Consider the following 21311-nt stretch of genomic DNA (forward strand, 5'->3'; position numbering starts at 1 on the left):
TATTGGGGATAAGGTATTGGTGTGGGTGGAGAATTGGTTGGCAGACAGGAAGCAAAGAGTGGGAATAAACGGGACCTTTTCAGAATGGCAGGCGGTGACTAGTGGGGTACCGCAAGGCTCAGTGCTGGGACCCCAGTTGTTTACAATATATATTAATGACTTGGATGAGGGAATTAAATGCAGCATCTCCAAGTCTGCGGATGACACGAAGCTGGGTGGCAGTGTTAGCTGTGAGGAGGATGCTAAGAGGATGCAGGGTGACTTGGATAGGTTGGGTGAGTGGGCAAGTTCATGGCAGATGTAATTTAATGTGGATAAATGTGAAGTTATCCACTTTGGTGGCAAAAATAGGAAAACAGATTATTATCTGAATCGTGGCCAATTAGGAAAAGGGGAGGTGCAACGAGACCTGGGTGTCATTATACACCAGTCATTGAAAGTGGGCATGCAGGTACAGCAGGCGGTGAAAAAGGCGAATGGTATGCTGGCATTTATAGCGAGAGGATTTGAGTACAGGAGCAGGGAGGTACTACTGCAGTTGTACAAGGCCTTGGTGAGACCACACCTGGAGTATTGTGTGCAGTTTTGGTCCCCTAATCTGAGGAAAGACATCCTTGCCATAGAGGGAGTACAAAGAAGGTTCACCAGATTGATTCCTGGGATGGCAGGACTTCCATATGAAGAAAGACTGGATGAACTGGGCTTGTACTAGTTGGAATTTAGAAGATTGAGGGGGGATCTGATTGAAACGTATAAGATCCTAAAGGGATTGGACAGGCTAGATGCAGGAAGATTATTCCCGATGTTGGGGAAGCCCAGAACGAGGGGCCACAGTTTGAGGATAGAGGGGAAGCCTTTTAGGACCGAGATTAGGAAAAACTTCTTCACACAGACAGTGGTGAATCTGTGGAATTCTCTGCCACAGGAAACAGTTGAGGCCAGTTCATTGGCTATATTTAAGAGGGAGTTAGATATGGCCCTTGTGGCTACAGGGGTCAGGGGGTATGGAGGGAAGACTGGGGCGGGGTTCTGAGTTGGATGATCAGCCATGATCATACTGAATAGCGGTGCCGGCTCGAAGGGCCGAATGGCCTACTCCTGCACCTATTTTCTATGTTTCTAAAACTTGGCTACAGGAGGGGCAGGACTGGCAGCTTAATATTCCAGGGTTCCAATGTTTCAGATGTGATCGAGGCAGAGGAATGAAAGGTGGGGGAGTAGCATTGCTTGTTAGGGAAAATATTACAGCAATGCTCAGGCAGGACAGATTAGAGGGCTTGTCTACTGAGTCCTTATGGGTGGAGCTGAGAAACAGGAAAGGTATGGCCACATTAGTGGGATTGTATTATAGACCACCCAATAGTTAACGAGACTTGGAAGAACAAATCTGCAGAGAGATAGCAGGCAACTGCAGGAAACATAAAGTTGTGGTGGTAGGGGATTTTAATTTTCCATACATTGATTGGGACTCCCATACTGTTAGGGGTCTAGATGGTTTAGAGTTTGTAAAATGTGTTCAGGGAAGTTTTCTAAACCAATATATAGAGGGACCAACTAGAGGGGATGCAATATTGGATCTCCTGTTAGGAAACGAGTTAGGACAAGTGACAGAAGTCTGTGTAGGGGAGCACTTTGGTTCCAGTGACCATAACACCATTAGTTTCAATTTGATCATGGACAAGGATAGATCTGGTCCTAGGGTTGAGGTTCTGAACTGGAAGAAGGCCAAATTTGAAGAAATGAGAAAGGATCTAAAAAGCATGGATTGGGACAGGTTGTTCTCTGGCAAAGATGTGATTGGTAGGTGGGAAGCCTTCAAAGGGGAAATTTTGAGAGTGCAGAGTTTGTATGTTCCTGTCAGGATTAAAGGCAAATTGAAAAGGAATAAGGAACCTTGGTTCTCAAGGGATATTTCAACTCTGATAAAGAAGAAGAGGGAGTTGTATGAAATGTATAGGAAACAGGGAGTAAATCAGGTGCTTGAGGAGTATAAGAAGTGCAAGATAATACTTAAGAAAGTAATCAGGAGGGCTAAAAGAAGACATGAGTTTGCCTTGGCAGTCAAAGTGAAGGATAATCCAAAGAGCTTTTACAGATATATTAAGAGCAAAAGGATTGTAAGAGATAAAATTGGTCCTCTTGAAGATCAGAGTGGTCGGCTACGTGCGGAACCAAAGGAAATGGGGGAGATCTTAAATAGGTTTTTTGCGTCTGTATTTACTAAGGAAACTGGCATGAAGTCTATGGAATTGAGGGAATCAAGTAGTGAGATCATGGAAACTGTACAGATTGAAAAGGAGGAGGTGCTTGCTGTCTTGAGGAAAATTAAAGTGGATAAATCCCCAGGACCTGACAGGGTGTTCCCTCGGACCTTGAAGGAGACTAGTGTTGAAATTGCGGGGGCCCCGGCAGAAATATTTAAAATGTCGCTGTCTACAGGTGAGGTGCCGGAGGATTGGAGAGTGGCTCATGTTGTTCCGTTGTTTAAAAAAGGATCAAAAAGTAATCCGGGAAATTATAGGCCAGTGAGTTTAATGTCGGTAGTAGGTAAGTTATTGGAGGGAGTACTAAGAGACAGAATCTACAAGCATTTGGAAAGACAGGGACTTATTAGGGAGAGTCAACATGGCTTTGTGCGTGGTAGGTCATGTTTGACCAATCTACTGGAGTTTTTCGAGGAGGTTACCAGGAAAGTGGATGAAGGGAAGGCAGTGAATGTTGTCTACATGGACTTCAGTAAGGCATTTGACAAGGTCCCGCATGGGAGGTTAGTTAGGAAAATTCAGTCGCTAAGTATACATGGAGAGGTGGTAAATTGGATTAGACATTGGCTCAAAGGAAGAAGCCAAAGAGTGGTGGTAGAGAATTGCTTCTCTGAGTGGAGGCCTGTGACTAGTGGTGTGCCACAGGGATCAGTGCTGGGTCCATTGTTATTTGTCATCTATATCAATGATCTGGATGATAATGTGGTAAATTGGATCAGCAAATTTGCTGATGATACAAAGATTGGAGGTGTAGTAGACAGTGAGGAAGGTTTTCAGAGCCTGCAGAGGGACTTGGATCGCTGGAAAAATGGACTGAAAAATGGCAGATGGAGTTTAATACAGACAAGTGTGAGGTATTGTACGTTGGAAGGTCAAACCAAGGTAGATCATACAGGGTTAATGGTAAGTCACTGAGGAGTGCAGTAGAACAGAGGGATCTGGGAATACAGATACAAAATTCCCTAAAAGTGGCGACACAAGTAGATAGGGTCATAAAGAGAGCTTTTGGTTCATTGGCCTTTATTAGTCAAAGTATTGAGTATAAGAGCTGGAATGTTATGATGAGGTTGTATAAGGCATTGGTGAGGCCGAATCTGGAGTATTGTGTTCAGTTTTGGTCATCAAATTACAGGAAGGATATAAATAAGGTTGAAAGAGTGCAGAGAAGGTTTACAAGGATGTTGCTGGGACTTGAGAAACTCAGTTACAGACACAGGTTGAATAGGTTAGGACTTTATTCCTTGGAGCGTAGAAGAATGAGGGGAGATTTGATAGAGGTATATAAAATTATAACGGGTATAGATAGAGTGAATGCAAGCAAGCTTTTTCCACTGAGGCAAAGGGAGAAAAAAAACCAGAGGACATGGGTTAAGGATGAGGGGGGAAAAGTTTAAAGGGAACATTGGGGGGGGGCTTCTTCACACAGAGAGTGGTGGGAGTATGGAATGAGCTGCCAGATGAGGTGGTAAATCTTTTTTAACATTTAAGAATAAATTGGACAGATGCATGGATGGGAGGTGTATGGAGGGATATGGTCTGTGTGCAGGTCAGTGGGACTAGGCAGAAAATGGTTCGGCACAGCCAAGAAGGGCCAAAGGGCCTGTTTCTGTGCTGTGGTTTCTATGGTTAAAAGCTCTAACTCAGGTCTGTTTGAGCAGCTTTGCAAGGAAATGGATGCAGAGCACAAATGCATTCTCTTACACATTGAAGTCAGGTGGCTATCAAGGGGGAGAGCCCTGGCAGGGGTTTCTGAGTTAAGAGAGCAGCTACAGAGATTTTTTTTCAGGAAAAAAGTCACCAATGGCAGCACACTTCAGTGACGAGGAGTGGATAGCAAAACTCGGTTATCTGTGTCACATCTTCACCTGCTCAATGAACTCAATCTGTCATTTCAGGGGATAATGACAATTGTCTTCAAGTTGGCAGGTAAAGTGTCTGCTTTCACAGCCAAACTGGAACTGTGGGGACGAGGAGTAGATAGGGGCATATCTGACATGTTCCCAACATTAGCAGGGAATTTGGGAGAGACTGAGGCTCATAGCTGGTGCGCAAACACCTATCTTCATTGTCGACAGAGTTTCTTCCCAATGGCAAATGACCCAAGATGTGCAAAGGAATGGGTCGTGCAAGGGAATGTGTCTCCGGTGAATCATCCATGTCAGCGCGGGAAGGAGATCAACTCCTTGAGCTTGCAAATGACGGTGGGCTGAAAAGTACGTTTGACATAGCATTTCTGCCGGCATTCTGGATCAAAGTCAAGGCTGAGATAGCCACGAAAGCACTGAAAACGTTGCTTCCACTTCCAACAACATATCTCTGCAAAGTGGAGTTTTCTGCACTGAATGCAACGAAAACTAAATTGCGGAATAGAATGGACATAAGGAACCCCCTTATGACTTATAATTGACTTATCACTATATTCATGCGAGGAAAATATGCGTTGTGTGTTTAATATTAAATTCGTTAGACAAACCCTTTTAGAAACAAAATTGAGTGTATTAGCAAGGAGAGGAATAGCTAATATTTCTGATTGGAGATCCTTTAACAGGTGGGTCTTCAGACAGCTTAAGTAGTCAAATATTTTGAGACCAAGATTTTGGAATCTAGGAGAGGCGGGGGTTTAAAGGCAAAGCCAGAGATAAGATACTAGAGTCTGAAGGCACACACTCACCGTTTTAGCAACTTCTTTCCCCCATGATCAGATTTTAGAACAGCCAATGAACACATGAACATTACTTATTAGTTTGCTCTTTTTGCTACTTAATTTTATACATTATAGTCTATTTTTATGTATTGCACTGTACTGCTGCTGCAAAACAACAAATTTGATGACATTTCAATGTCAATAAACCTGATTCACAAGTTAAATTTGTCATAAGTATAGATGTAATGAAAAATTTACTTGCAGCAGTATCAAGGGCACATAGAACCAGATAGACAATTTTTGCAAGAAACAAGATATTAAAAACATACAAAAATAATACCATTACAAAAACAAAATCCATTTTAGTGCAAAGGGATCAATGTGGCCATAGTGTTACTAAACTGTAGTGATTGGGGCTGTGCAAGTTTGTTCAAGAACCAATTGGTTGAAAGGAAGTTAGTTTTTGAACCTATTGGTGTAGGATTCCTGCTGGATAATAGCTGCAAGAAAATGGCAGAGACAAGATAGTGTAGATCTTTGATGACGTTACCTACTTGAGGCAGTGCTTCCAACAGGTAGTACTGACGGTGAAAAGGGATATGCCCAAGACAGACTGTCCTGTGATTGGAGGTTTGTGTAGGTAGGAGGGAGAAACTGGGCTCATTTGCTGTTTTGTTGCTTTTGTTGTCTTGTTGTTGCTGATTGCATTGTTCTGTGGACATGCAATGCTGGTGGTAGAATATGTGGTGACTCTTGCAGCACATCCTTGGGTTGTGTTGGCTGTTAGCGCAAACAATGCATTTCACTGTTCCAATAAATGGTCTGATATGTTGAGCTGAATCCACTCATCTCTGCAGTTTCTTATATTCCTGCACTTCCAAATGCATTACTTCAAAGTTGAAAGTAGGTTTATGGGGATCATTTGCAGGTGGAGCTAGAATTAAGAGCTGATAGCATCTAGAAGGGGAATGGAGTAAACACTTCAGTTTGAAGATACTAAGCACTTCCAGAATAGTAAATTATTTATTTCCAGCATCTGCATGTTTTAAAAAAATTACTAATCATTAGTCTGTTGGTAAAATCTCAAATGCCAAAGTCTGACAGGAAGAGTTCCAATTAAGTTGATAATCTATTGTTGCTTTTCGTTTCAGGTGGTCTTCCGTGTACCAAGTGCAAGCCAACAACACTACATTCTTGCAGTTCTTCTCAGTCCCTACTCCTACTCCTCTACAGGGCTGATTAGAAATCCACACTAGAATATATCGGTGGCCTCCTATAAAGGCTGTTCACCCTTCATACGTGAAAATGATTCAGAAACTAATGAATTAAAGGTCAATGTTGTGATTTGTGCAAACCTAAGTTAAAACTTTGGCTTGCATTTTGGATATATTTGTAATTGATCATAAACTAATTAAAACATTTTTATCTAAGCAATGTAAACTGTAACACTGATTTTGTACTTCAACAGGTTAGACGTTTTTGCATGCTAGTCCTTTTATTCTTTATCTCTGCAGACATCCATAAGGGAGTTTTTCTTCAGTATGTTGTTCTCATCACTTAAAGGCACAGTTTTTTTTAAACTTCTGCCAATTTATATTAGATGTGATTATTTTACCAAGGATGCCAACCTAAATTGCTTTATGTAAAATCTGGAATCCTAGTTTATTGTTGTTCCAACTTTCTACTTCAAATACTACTGAACACCGCACTGCAAGGACACTTGCTTTAAAACCAAGGTAGAGACACACATAAAGGTTAGTGGCTGGTATTGTTTATTCTCATAAAATGATACAAAATGTACAAATATTACCAAAAACATTGCTAAATAGATACTTAAACAATTAGGTGACTGTGCAATGTACAGATTAGCATGCCTTTTCATTCCTCCTGCAGCATACTACAATCAATTTTGCCTATAAATTAACTTCATAATGTTTTTTGAAAGTAAATGTGATTTACAACATCTTACATAAATGTATTATGATTAGCAACATGGACTTTTGAACAGAAAACAATTTCTGCCACTATTACAGGTTTTTAAGTTTTGAAATGAAGTTTACACCCCTCCAATTTAAAATCCAATACATATAGATTTAAATATATATCAAATATATTATAGATAATGTATAGATAAAAGTTAAAGTGCACAATACTTTCAGTTAATATTGAAAAATAAAAGCAGATACATGAGGGTTAAATTAAAATGTACATTGTTGGTCAAGTTTTACAAGGTTAAAATTTCAAAAATTAGGACGCATCCTGCATGAAGGTTTCATTTTACTTTTTTTTAAAAATAGAACCAACTAGATTTCAGATATTAACTCTTTGGATAACCTGACATTCCTTTCAGTGAATTTTAACCAAATGTATGACTAGACAAAGTGCAATTTCAAAGCTAAATAAGGCAGCAAAATAATAGCACTAACTTTGCACATATTTGGTTTAATTAATAGTGGTTGGATATTGCAGTTTGTAAGTAGTTAAATTTCAAGTCTTGTTTTAGTCATTAATTTAATATAATGACATGGCTTTTAATCAGAGGCATAAACCAATTGCGTACATCACATCATCAGACCTCCATACATCTTTAACTCACCAGGCAGGATGATAATCAGATCGAATTCACCCGTCCCTGTTCCTTCTGCTCTAAAAGGGAAAAAACGCCTCAGAAATGACACCCTGACTACTCCCTAGTGTAGGAGAATCCTACATTCCAAAGAGTTGAGATCTTGTCAAATTTGTTGTCCATTGCTTAACAAATGTCCTAGTAAATGTACAGAATTATTACTGGGAAGGGAGAATATCTGTTTTGGATATGATTAGATATATTAATTAAAAAATTTCATACTTCATTTCCTTTGAGAAGCAAAATACTTTGCAGTCTCTTCCCGCTTGAAGGAACAAAGTTTGCAGAAGCACATACAAACAGAAGATCTACTAAAAAAAATTACAATGCCAGGTTATTATAAGTTATGAAAAGTATTCCTTAGAAGCTGAAGCAGGCTGATTGTTGGTGGGATTAATATGCATTATATTCTACAACAGTGGCAGTCACTCTATATTCCATGCTTACCCTCTGAGAAAATTTGAACATTTTTACTTTCATTCATTCAAGAATGTGAACATTACCATTCACACCAGCATTTTGATACACATCCTCAAATTATCCCAGAACCGAAAAGAGAATTAAGAATCAATCATACTGGTAGACCTGGAATGCGTGTTACAAAGATGTTAGATTTCATACTTTGTAATGCCTTAATAAATCAAATCAGCTTTTAAGGACAACATGGGAGTTGCTAGTCCTAAGATTGGCTTTATTTCAACAAAATCCTGAATTACGTTGGTTGAATTTAAATTTCCCAGCTGCCAAGAGATCTCTGTAGATTATGGTCTGGGATTTTAACTCCAGAGATTTAACCGGTGTGTTACTATGCCTAAAGTCACTTGAAAGGAAGCAATGGAAGGGAATGGAGAGTACAGACAAGAAACCCAAAAAATAGGTAAAATTCAAATCAAAACTGATCCGGAATCACTGCTGGAACTTCAAACTCTAGGTTAACTTTGGCTGGATTAAACAAAACTCAACAAGCTCAATAAGATTAGCACATTTTTTCCCCATATAATTTCAGAATAATTCTTCTGGATCCCACTTTTCAGTGCTTTAATGGTTCACGTAAGCATATACTGAACAGAAAATGATTAAGGCAATCAGTAGGGAAAATGTACATCAACTGACATAATGGTCAGGAGGTGGTCATTAGTAACAGCAACTCGCTATGTTTGATGCTGTCACCTCAAATATTTCTCTCCCTCTTTGCTGGATGACATCATCCAAATTTACTGCAAGGGCATCGTTTCTTTTGAATCATTTGTATTTTTGAAGCGCACTTTATTTTCCAAGTCATAACTGGTTTGTAATATAGTAATACAAATCCCTACTGTAACCAGATAAAGTTTATAACTACCAGAGACCCAGATAATATACTGTACTGGAATTTTTTCCACTACACAGTAGGGAAAGTAAATGATGTGTCTTAGACTTTCTACATTTCCATATACGAAACTATTCTCCCTTACTATTTGTGGCAAGATATTTTGTATGCCTTACAAGGTACTTGGTTTATACACTTCAAATACATTCAGAAGTAACACACAACTCAAGCCAAAAGAGCTGAAGTTCCCAACTGCGGTTAGTGGCAATTATGAAAAGTTATAGAGAAAAGATCTGCAAATGTACAATGAAAAAAATAAACAATACCAGGCTCATCCACAACTAAAGAACTGTAGTCCACAAATGAGGAATCCCTTTTCAGTCTACTCAGCGAAACAGCCCATTTTGAACCAAATTAAATTAGAAAACAATTATCTTCTTTGACGAGCAAAGATGCTTTCTTCCCTTGGTGTTGAAGTCTAGCAAATACATCAACATCCCATCAGATTAAAATCAATGTAACTGCAGATTTTTAAAGATCGCCTATAAATCACAATTTTTAAAAAATCAAAAGAACAGAACATTACCAAAATCTATATTCACAGAATAATCTGTTTTTTCAGTGTTACTGGCATATATACAATGGTCCAAAGGAATACATTTTAAAAACTTGTACCTAGCTACTCGGCTTTGACCCATGCTTTTATATCTATTGGCATACACTATATTTTATAATGCTTCCTTTGCAAGGTTAACAAAAAAAAAAAAAAAATCAGAAAACAGGGTCTCAAATTCCACATCTGAATCTGAGGATTGCGATCTTACAAATAGCAAACTTGAAAACATGCAGGAAATCCACAGGGTAACGGATGTGCCACTGCTTTAAGAGTCAGATGAGCATAGTGGCTATAGAATTACTCAGGCAACTGGTAACAGTCAGTAGTTTCTGAAGTGTCTGCACACACAAAACCCTACAAGATAACATCTCAGTTTAGCTACTAGTTTATTTTCAACCACTTTAAAGAGATTTAAAAAACACACTTCTCTCATATTTTGACTTTTGTAAGCAGTTACCCATTTACTAAACGCCTTGGACAGCACCATTCCATTCTGAAATTAATCTCAGGCTAAACTAATATTACTTTCAAAAGTATTTGGGTCATAACTAGATCATGTGATTTAGTAATATAAACTGCTACTGTAACCAGGTAAACTAATAGCTACCAGAGGCCAAATATTATACTGGAATTCTTTCCACTACTCCATAGGGAAAGTAAATGATGTGTCTTAGACTATAAACATTTTGATCTTGCATGCCAAGTTAAATACATACATTACATACTTCCTTTTTAAAAGGAACATCACAAATGCATTAGTTCAACAGTATAAAAAAGGAGTGGCAAAGTGCACAATTTTACAGTATATTTACAAACATTAATTGAAGTAGACCACAAGCCTTCATTTTAGCTAAAAATTACAATAGGTTATACAACACCTACAAATGGGAATTCCATTGGCATTAATAACTTTGTACAGGAACAGCTGACCATGACAAGAACGCTAATACAAGAATGGCAGGACCTAATAATGAGCGGCCCTGCTGTATGCACCTCTTGATTTCTGAATGATTTGGGGTGCTTTCTGTCGAAACGCATGATAAACTCATTAGCAAAGCTAGTGCACACACATGCAGATAACAATCAGCTGTTCAAACTTCAGGACTTGAGCTGTCATTAAAAAATCACAGCCGAGGTGCTTTGGCAGTTTCTCAAGACCCTCAAAAGCCTTTCACTGAACCGCCAGAACAAAGTATGCTGAAATTCAATATTTCAGGGAAGCTGTTAAAATTCAGGGTGGTCTCATCCTCTTTAATCCTCAGCCACGGGGGCCAACTCTGGTGTAAGGTTCACAGTGATGTTTTTGTACAAGAAGTGGAGAGTTATATTTGGAGTATACTTTAAGTTGTTCAACCCATCCAGGGGTTGGCGTTCTTTAGAGTACCTCAACAATTTATATCTGCCAAGGAAAAAAGACATGGGAATAATTAAATGAGCAGTGAGACAAACCAAAGAGAGACAACCAATCAGATGATAGTGTAAAAGGTTTATACAAGCTCTGAAGGAACTTTCCAATTAATCCCACATTTTCAAGATGCTTCGATATTTCTCATTTTCCAGTACCTTTGACAAAGTTCCTTATGACTCTGCTTCCACCACCCACTATCTACAGTATCCCAACTCATTAAACAGAAAGAAAATCTTCATAATTCAAAACCACAAGAGATTTTGCAGATGCTGGAAATCTAGAGTAAGACACACAAATTGCTCAAGTAACTCACCAGTTCAGGTAGTATCTATAGAGAGCAATGAAAAGCCAACATTTTGGACTGAGACCCTTCATGATTCAATTTTCTTTTGGTAATCATCTTAATTCTGTTTTGTTATCAGCCGTCTAATCATTGAAAAGTTTTTCCCATGCACCCCCATCTACCCCAGCATAGCAGCTCAATATTGAATCAAGCTATTGCCCCTTTTCTTAAACTGCTTTAAAGAAGAATTAAATCCTGTCATTTTTAATCTACCTATAAAACCCCAAATACCAGCATCCCACATAAATATTATGATGACTACCAACGACAGTGGTAGAGGCGGATATAATGAAGTCTTTTAAGAGACTCTCAGATAGGTACATGGAGATTAGAAAAATAGAGGGCTATGAGGCAGGGAAATTCTAGGCAATTTCTAGAGTAGGTTACATGGTCAGCACAACATTGTGGGCCAATAGGCCTATAATGTGCTGTCAATTTCTATGTTCTATGTAAATATTGGGGAAATCTCCACTGCACTTGTAAACTAGCTTTTAAGTTCAAACAAAAACCTAATATAGAACAGAACAGCATAGGTTCTTTGGCACACATTTTGCCAACCTTTTAACCTATTCCAAGATCAATCTAATCTTTCCTTCCCACATAACCACCCATTTTTCATTCATCCATGTGCCTATCTAAATGTCCCTAATGTACCTGCCTCTACTACCACCACCTGACATCCCCTCCATACTTTTCTCCAATCACCTTAAAATTATGCCCTCTCATATTAGCTTATGATGCTTTAGGAAAAAAGTGCAGGCTGTCTCTACGTCTCTTAATTTCTTATTCACCTCTATCAAGTCACCTCCTTCACTCCAAAACTCCTTGCACAACCTTTCCTCATAAGAAACAATCACTAATCCATGCAGCATTCAGGTAAATCTCCTCGGCACGCTCCCTAAAGCTTTCACCTCCTTCCAAAAACGAGGCAACCAGAATGAGCACAATATTCTTCCCTGCACTGTATTCCATTTGCCATTTCTTAGCCCATTCTCCTAATCTGTTCCAGTCCTTCTGCAGACTCCCTTCTTCCTGAACATTGTCTGCCCCTCCATCTATCTTTGTATGATTGGCAAACCTGGCCACAAGGTCATCAATTCCACTATCCAGATCATTGACATAACTTAAAAGGAACAGTCCCAACATCAATCCCTGCAGAACACCGCTAGCCACTGGCTGCCAAACAAAAAAGCCCCCCCTTATTCCCACGCTTTGCCTCCTACCTATCAGCCAATCTTCTGCCCATGCTAGTATCTTCCCTGTAATATTATGGATGATTATCTTGTTTGGCAGTCTCATGTGTGGCACCTAGTCAAAGACCTTTTGAAAATCCAAATAGACATCTAGTGACTCTCTATTGTCTATCCTGCCAGTTATTTCCTCAAAGAATTCCAACAGATTTGTCAGGCAAGATTTCCTTTCAAGGAAATCATGCTGATTTAAGCCTATTTTATCATATGTCCAAGTACCCCATTACCTCATCCTTAATAATTGGTTCCCAACATCTCGCCAACCACTGAAGTCAGGCTAACTGGCCTATTAACTTCCTGTTTTTTGCCTCTGTCCCTTCTTACAATTTTCCAGTCCTCTGGAACCATTCCAGAGTCTATTGATTCTTGGAAGATCACTAGCAGTGCCTCCACAATCTCTCAGCTAACTTTTTCAAAACCTTGCGGTGTAGTCCATTACTACCTCTCCAGCATTATTTTCCAGTGGTCCAAAATACACTCTCACCTCTCTTACTACTTACCTAAAAGAAACACTTCCCATCTTCTTTTATATTACTGGTTAGCTTGACTTCCATATTTTATCTTTTTCCTCTTGTTTTTTTAAATCACTTTCTCTTGGTTTATAAAAGCTTTCTAATCCTCCAGCATCCAGTAATTTTTGCTATATTGTATGCCCTTTCTTTTGCTTTTATGCTGTCTTTGACTTCCCTTGTCAGCGACAGTTGCCATATCCTTTCCTTTAGAATGCTGCTGCTGCTTCTTTGGGATGAACTGATCCTGCATCTTCCAAATGCTCCCAGAAGCTGCAGCCATTGCTGCTCTTACTCATCCATGCAGATGTCCCCTTCAAATCAACTTTGGCCAGCCCCTCACTCCTGTCTCTATAATTCCCTTTACTCCATAATAACACTGATACATCTGATTTTAGCTTCTGCCTCTCAGACTCTATATTATGATTATTTACACTTAGGGTTCCTTTACCTTAAGTGCTCTAATCAAATCTGGCTCATTATACAACCCCCAAACCAGAATTGTCAGTTCCTTAGTAAGCTCAACCACAAGCTGCCCTCAAACTCATCTCGTAGACATTCTACAAATTCCTCCTCTTGGAATCCAGCACCAACGTTATTTTCCCCATCTTACAGAAACATAGAAAATAGGTGCAGGAGTAGGCCATTCGGCCCTTCGAGCCTGCACCGCTATTCAGTATGATCATGGCTGATCATCCAACTCAGAACCCTGTACCAGCCTTCCCTCCATACTCCCGATCCCTTTAGCCACAAGGGCCATATCTAACTCCCTCTTAAATATAGCCAATGAACTGGCCTCAACTGTTTCCTGTGGCAGAGAATTCCACAGATTCACCACTCTCTGTGTGAAGAAGTTTTTCCTAATCTCGGTCCTAAAAGGCTTCCCCTTTAAGCTCAAACTGTGACCCCTCGTTCTGGACTTCCCCAACATCGGGAACAATCTTCCTGCATCTAGCTTGTCCAATCCCTTTAGGATTTTATACGTTTCAATAAGATCCCTCCTCAATCTTCTAAATTCCAACGAGTATAAGCCTAGTCGATCCAGTCTTTCATCATATGAAAGTCCTGCCATCCCAGGAATCAATCTGGTGAACCTTCTTTGTACTCTCTCTATGGCAAGGATGTCTTTCCTCAGATTAGGGGACCAAAACTGCACACAATACTCCAGCTGTGGTCTCACCAAGGCCTTGTACAACTGCAGTAGTACCTCCCTGCTCCTGTACTCAAACCCTCTTCCTATGAATGCCAGCATACCATTCGCCTTTTTCACCGCCTGCTGTACCTGCATGCCCACTTTCAATGACTGGTGTATAATGACACCCAGGTCTCGTTGCACCTCCCCTTTTCCTAATCGACCACCATTCGGATAATAATCTGTTTTCCTGTTTTTGCCACCAAAGTGGATAACCTCACATATATCCACATTAAATTGCATCTGCCATGAATTTGCCCACTCACCTAACCTATCCAAGTCACCCTGCATCCTCTTAGCATCCTCCTCACAGTTAACACTGCCGCCCAGCTTCGTGTCATCCGCAAACTTGGAGATGCTGCATTTAATTCCCTCATCCAAGTCATTAATATATATTGTGAACAACTGGGGTCCCAGCACTGAGCCTTGTGGTACCCCACTAGTCACTGCCTGCCATTCTGAAAAGGTCCTGTTTATTCCCACTCTTTGCTTCCTGTCTGCCAACCAATTCTCTATCCACATCAATACCTTACCCCCAATACCATGTGTTTTAAGTTTGCACACTAATCTCCTGTGTGGGACCTTGTCAAAAGCCTTTTGAAAATCCAAATATACCACATCCACTGGTTCTCCCCTATCCACTGTACTAGTTACATCCTCAAAAAATTCTATGAGATTCGTCAGACATGATTTTCCTTTCACAAATCCATGCTGACTTTGTCCGATGATTTCACCGCTTTCCAAATGTGCTGTTATCACATCTTTGATAACTGACTCTAGCATTTTCCCCACCACCGACGTTAGGCTAACCGGTCTATAATTCCCTGGTTTCTCTCTCCCTCCTTTTTTAAAAAGTGGGGTTACATTAGCCACCCTCCAATCCTCAGGGACTAGTCCAGAATCTAAAGAGTTTTGAAAAATTATCACTAATGCATCCACTATTTCTTGGGCTACTTCCTTAAGCACTCTGGGATGCAGACCATCTGGCCCTCGGGATTTATCTGCCTTTAATTTAGCCAGCACCATGTACTTCCCTACAAACATGTATTTCCCTCAGTTCCTCCATCTCACTGGACCCTCTGTCCCCTACTATTTCCGGAAGATTATTTATGTCCTCCTTAGTGAAGACAGAACCAAAGTAGTTATTCAATTCGTCTGCCATGTCCTTGCTCCCCATAACCAATTCACCTGTTTCTGTCTGTAGGGGACCTACATTCATCTTAACCAATCTTTTTCTTTTCACATATCTATAAAAGCTTTTACAGTCACTTTTTATGTTCCCTGCCAGTTTTTTCTCATAATCTTTTTTCCCCTTCCTAATTAAGCACTTTGTCCTCCTCTGCTGGACTCTGAATTTCTCCCAGTGAACCACTTTTTCTGGCTAATTTGTATGCTTCTTCTTTGGAATTGATACTATCCCTAATTTCCCTTGTTAGCCACGGTGCACTACCTTCCCTGATTTATTCTTTTGCCAAACTGGGATGAACAATTGTTGTAGTTCATCCATGCGATCTTTAAATGCTTGCCATTGCATATCCACCGTCAACCCTTTAAGTGTCATTTGCCAGTCTATCTTAGCTAATTCACGTCTCATACCTTCAAAGTTACCCTTCTTTAAGTTCAGAACCTTTGTTTCTGAATTAACTTTGTCACTCTCCATCTTAATGAAGAATTCCACCATATTATGGTCACTCTTACTCAAGGGGCCTCTCACGACAAGATTGCTAATTAACCCTTCCTCACTGCTCAATACCCAGTCTAGAATAGCCTGCTCTCTAGTTGGTTCCTCAATATGTTGGTTCAAAAAACCATCCTGCATACATTCCAAGAAATCCTCTTCCTCAGCACCCTTACCAATTTGGTTCACCCAATCTATATGTAGATTGAAGTCACCCATTATAACTGCTGTTCCTTTATTGCACACATTTTTAATTTCCTGTTTAATACCATCCCCAACTTCACTACTACTGTTAGGTGGCCTGTACACAACTCCCACCAGTGTCTTCTGCCCCTTAGCGTTATACAGCTCTACCCATATCGATTCCACATCCTCCCGGCTAATGTTATGGCATATTGAAATTCCCATGACTATCATAATATTACCCTTTTTACATGCCTTTGCTGTTTCCCATTGTAATCTGTACCCCACACTCCAGTTACCGTTTGGAGGACTATATAAAACTCCCATCAGGGTATTTTTTACCCTTGCAAGAATTCTACATCTTCTGATCCTATGGCACTTCTAAGGATTTGATTTATATTTTTTTTTCCCACTCACTCCCTCTGCACATCTGCCTGTACTTTCAATGCTATGTGTATGCTTGGATGTTAAGCTCTGACCTGTGAACTCAGACCATAAGACATAGGAGCAGAATTAGGACATTTGGCCCATTACACCTGCTTCACCTTTCCATCATGGTTGATTTGTTATCGCTCTCAATCCCATTTTCCTGCCTTTTCCCTATAACCTCACAAACTCCACTTTAATTTGAGAGGTAATGTTGCAGCTATATAGGACCCTGGTCAGGCCCTACTTGGAGTACTGTGCTCAGTTCTGGTCACCTCACTATAGGAAGGATGTGGAAACCATAGAAAGGGTGCAGAGGAGATATACAAGGATGTTGCCTGGATTAGGAGCATGCCTTATGAGAATAGGTTGAATAAACTCCGCCTGTTTTCCTTGGAGCAATGGAGGATGAGAGGTGTATAAAGATGATGAGAAGCATTGATCGTGTGGATAGTCAGAGGGCTTTTTCCAGGGCTGAAATGGCTAGCATGAGAGGGAACAGTTTTTAGGTGCTTGGAAGTAGGTACAGAGGAGATGTCAGGGGTAAGTAGTTGTTTTTTTTTTTAAACACAGAAAGTGGTGAGTGCGTGGAATGGGCTGCCGGCAACGGTGGTGGAGGCGGATATGATAGGGTCTTTTAAGAGACTCCTGGACAGGTCTACGGAGCTCATAAAAATAGAGTGCTATGGGTAACCCTAGGTAATTTCTCAGGTAAGGACACGTTCGGCACAGCTTTGTGGGCCGAAGGGCCTGTATTGTGCTGTAGGTTTTCTATGTGTCTATGTTTCTAAATATACCAATGACTTTGCCACAGACAACTGTGGAGGCCATAACTTCCACAGATTCACCACTCTCTGGCTAAAGAAATTCCTCCTCATTCCTGTTCAAAAGGGACACTCTTGTACTCTGAGGCTGTGCCCCACAGTTCTAGACTTCCTCCACTAAAGGGAACATTCTCTCCATGTCCACTCTGTCCAGAGCTTTCAATATTTAGTAAGTTTCAATGTCATCTCCAGTAAATACAGGCCCAGAACAGTCAAATACTGCTCGTACATTAACCCTTTCATTCCCGGGATCATTCTCATGAAAATCTTCTGTACCCTCTCCAGTGCCAGCATATTCTTTGAGGCAAGGAGCACAAAACAGTTCACGATACTCCATGTGCGGTCTGTCCAATGCTTTACACTGTCTCACGATTACCTCATTTTTCAGCCCACAAAGTCATACCTACTAATTTCAACTGTGCTACAAGAACATCTATCTTATTTCATATACTACTTACATTCAAATATAATATGTTCAGTCCTTTATTCATCACCTCAATTACCCCAGCAGACATAATAGAAACTCTACATCTCAAATGTGAAAACGCCTGCACGTTGAATACTTGCCTGCCTAAGAACTGTACCTCCCCTCGATGATGGTGGGGTATAGATTTGTACTTTCCCAGATCTCCTTCTGGTCTCGTCACATTGTACCCTGCATAAAGAACTCTGCAAAATGAAATACGGGAAATAATAAATGACATACTTCATTTATTTAAGTATGAAGTATTGAAGTTTCTCATGTTAGATTCAGTGAATTTAACAATTGTAACTGAAGCTTTAAAAAAAAAGTGCCCAATACAAAACATGAAAAAGTTGGATTACGATTTTCAATTGTGTTTAAAAAAAACCAATTTATTCTAAGCAAAATCTGGCTGGGCTGCAATTTCTTTGCACACTAATGAAGGAATAAATTAATTTACAAGGAATTATGTGGTTACTTAGCCTAACAACCATTGCCCTGGAACAAGTTCATATTAATGGCAGCTGGTAAATAGTCACATGCACCAAGGTACAGTGAAAAACTTGCAGTGCATACCATTCACACAGATTAATTTATTACAACAGTACAATGAGGTAGTAAAAGTAAAATAATAAGTGCTGAGACATCAATTTGAGTAACAAAATAAGTTCTATTTCTAATAAGGCTAGTGTTAAAAACATTGACCATTAAAATATTTTAAATCAAAAAGAAAAATACTGCAAGTGCTGAAAATCTGAAACAGAAACAGAAAATGCTGAAGATGCTCAGGTCAGGCAGCATCTATAGAGATAAAAGGTTAACATTTCAGATCAATGATCTTTTATCAGAACATTTTTCAATGGCCTACAAATACTGAGCTTTCCAAGCACATCCACAATACATTAACAAATTATTAAAAACCTGTTACAGCATATTTAGGTCCAATATCAACACATGATGAAGCAATCTTATCAGGCTCATGTACCTGGAGACAGACGAGACTGTAGCTGTTGGAATCTGCAACAAAATGCTAAAGGAGTAGCAGTTGTGGAGTGAAATGGACAGGCAGCAGTTTGGGTCAAGATCGCTCCAGTTCCACTTAAAGCTCTGACTAATTGTTTCCACTTGCTGTACACAGTGAATTCCAGTTAATATTTTCTCATGTCCCCCTTGCAACTTCTAAGCAAAATCTTAAATGATCTACTAATCAGAACTCCATTTACCCACTTTAAATCAACCATGATCTTGTTAACTTTATCAAATACCTTGAAATTGTTTTCAAGCCCAGCTTCTCTGTTTAATCTTACAAAAGAAATCCCTCATCCTCAAGTAAAATTTCTTTTGCCATCTTTCTGGGTCTTTCACACTGCTTTAAGGTCCAGTGACAAGAACTATATATAATTCTCCAATGAGCTACACTGGCCTTTGTATTCCATGCTTCAGTTTATGAACCCCAGACTCCAACTGCTCCGTCAAATCGCTGCCACTTTCACGGATTATGCAAATGTGCACTCAGATCCCTGTTTCTGCACTCTTTACAACTGTACTACTTATGACACGTTGTCTCTCCTCTTTCCGCTACAGTATCACTTTACGCTTCTGAACTTAAACTTCAACTGCCACTTGTTTGCCCGCTCAGCCAAAAATAATTTCCTTGCAGTCTATTTATACCAACCTCATTTTATTTATACATAATCAAACTCTGTGCCCTTATTAATTTGGAATTTTTTACCCAGCCATCACCTATCAAAATAGTTAATATGCATCAAAGAGACTGGTGGTTCTGGCAGTGAACCCAGGATACATCTGTTTACCATGTTCTTATCTCATTTACCACTAAACTGAAATGGCTTTAAATTAATTCTCTATCTATGTACTGTTGAACCTTGAATTCTATGAACCTCAGATGTGTTCATTAGAAATAGGATTAGGACATTTAACCCTTCAAGCCTACTGTACACTGCCATTCTCCTTCAAGATCATAGCTGGCCTGTTCCCTCAGCAACATTTTCCTGTACAATTCCTACATTCCCCAAGCCAACATATCTCTTGATCTGTTTTGAATGAAGTAGTATTGGAGCTACCAGGGGTATCTGTGGAGAAGAATTCCAGAAGTTCACTATCTCTGACTAAAGGAATTCTTTTCCAGACTCAGTCTACTCCTTATTCTGAAACAATGCCCGATCCTAGACTCCTTGGTCAAGGGAAACATCCTCCTTGCTCCTACTCTGTCAAGTTCTTTACAAATTGTAAGGTTCCATAAGATCTCATCTTATCCATCCAAATTATAAATAATAGCACCTCAATCTCTCCTCATACAGTAAACTTGTCACTCAGAACCAGTTTGGTGAATATTGGGTGTACTTTCTCAATGACAAGTAACCTCTTGTGGGGAACTTGATTCAATACCTCCTTACCTCAACGACATGTGCAACTGGATCCTTGATTTCCACACTTGCAAAACCCAGCCAGTTTAGATTGACAACAACATCTCCTCAATAATCTCCATCAGCAAAGGTATACCACAAGGCTGTGTGCTTAACCCCTGCTCTACTCACTTTACACTTATGACTGTGTAACCACAGCTTCAATGCCATATTTAAATTGCTCCGGGGGGCCAAATCAAAGGTGGTGACGAATCAGCATATAGCAGGGAGATTGAAAATCTGGCTGAGCTGTGCCACAAGAAGAAGCTCCTACTCGATGTCAGCAAGATGAAGGAGCTGATTATTGACATCAGGAGCAGAAAGCTGGAGTTCCATGAACTAGTCCTCATCAGGGGAATTGGAGGTGGAGAGGGTGGAGAGACTTCAGAGGAAATCTCCTGGGCCCTGCTCACAAGTGCCATTATGAAGAAAGCATGGCAGCACCTCTACTTCCACAGAAGTTTGCAAAGATTCAGCATGACATCTAAAACTTTGACAAACTTCTTCACAAGCGTGGCGGAGAGTATACTGACTGGCTGCATCATAGCCTGGTATAGAGACACCAATGCCCTTGAACAAAAAATGCTACAAAAGGTAGAGGATATGCCTAGAACCATCACAGGTAAAGCCTTCCCCACAATTGAGCATATCTACATGGAGCGTTGGCGCAGCAAAGCAGCAGCCATCACCAGGGACCCCCCACCATTACCCAGGTCATGATCCTTTTTCTCTGCTGCCATCAAGGTGGCGGCACAGGAACCGCAGGGCTCACACCACCAGATTCAGAAATAGCTATTACCCCTCAACCATCAGGATCTTGAACCAGAGGGGATAACTTCACTCAACTTCACATACCCTGTCACTGAACTGGGTAAAATACTAGCGCAAGATGCAGTATCAGAAATTAATAAGGTTTAACTCTCAAATAGTACAATGTCGACATATTGATGACATGTCACATGATGCTGAAGAGGTTTTGTGTGATAAACCGAGAAACAACAGCTTCTCTATCCAGGTTGACGAGTCAAAAGATTTCACCAATAAATGTCATGTTGCAGCATTTGTAAAATTTGCAAATGATGATAAAATTCAAGAAAACTTTTGCTATTGCAAAGAGCTGCCAGAAACAAGCAAAGGCCAAGGTGTATTT

At 40.0% G+C, this 21311-nt stretch overlaps 2 protein-coding genes across 3 annotated transcripts in view; one reads left to right on the forward strand and one right to left on the reverse strand.

The window, feature by feature from the left end:
* ttr (transthyretin (prealbumin, amyloidosis type I)) overlaps positions 1–6361 on the forward strand; it is a 29928-nt gene extending 23567 nt beyond the window's left edge. Inside the window, exon 4 of the mRNA XM_072264306.1 lies at positions 6060–6361. Coding sequence (XP_072120407.1) covers positions 6060–6164 — 105 coding nt within the window. The 3' untranslated portion in view covers positions 6165–6361. The remainder of the gene's footprint in view (positions 1–6059) is intronic.
* Positions 6362–6663: 302 nt separating this feature from the next.
* Positions 6664–21311, reverse strand: part of b4galt6 (UDP-Gal:betaGlcNAc beta 1,4- galactosyltransferase, polypeptide 6) — a 107934-nt gene continuing 93286 nt past the window's right edge. For both annotated transcript variants that reach the window (XM_072257842.1, XM_072257853.1), the window contains 2 exons: positions 17840–17941; positions 6664–10858 (listed from right to left, as the gene is read on the reverse strand). In XM_072257842.1, the coding sequence (XP_072113943.1) occupies positions 10711–10858; positions 17840–17941 (250 nt within the window). In that variant the 3' untranslated portion in view covers positions 6664–10710. The remainder of the gene's footprint in view (positions 10859–17839; positions 17942–21311) is intronic.

Source organism: Mobula birostris, chromosome 1 (genome assembly GCF_030028105.1).
Source record: "Mobula birostris isolate sMobBir1 chromosome 1, sMobBir1.hap1, whole genome shotgun sequence".
Classification (NCBI taxonomy): domain Eukaryota; kingdom Metazoa; phylum Chordata; class Chondrichthyes; order Myliobatiformes; family Myliobatidae; genus Mobula; species Mobula birostris.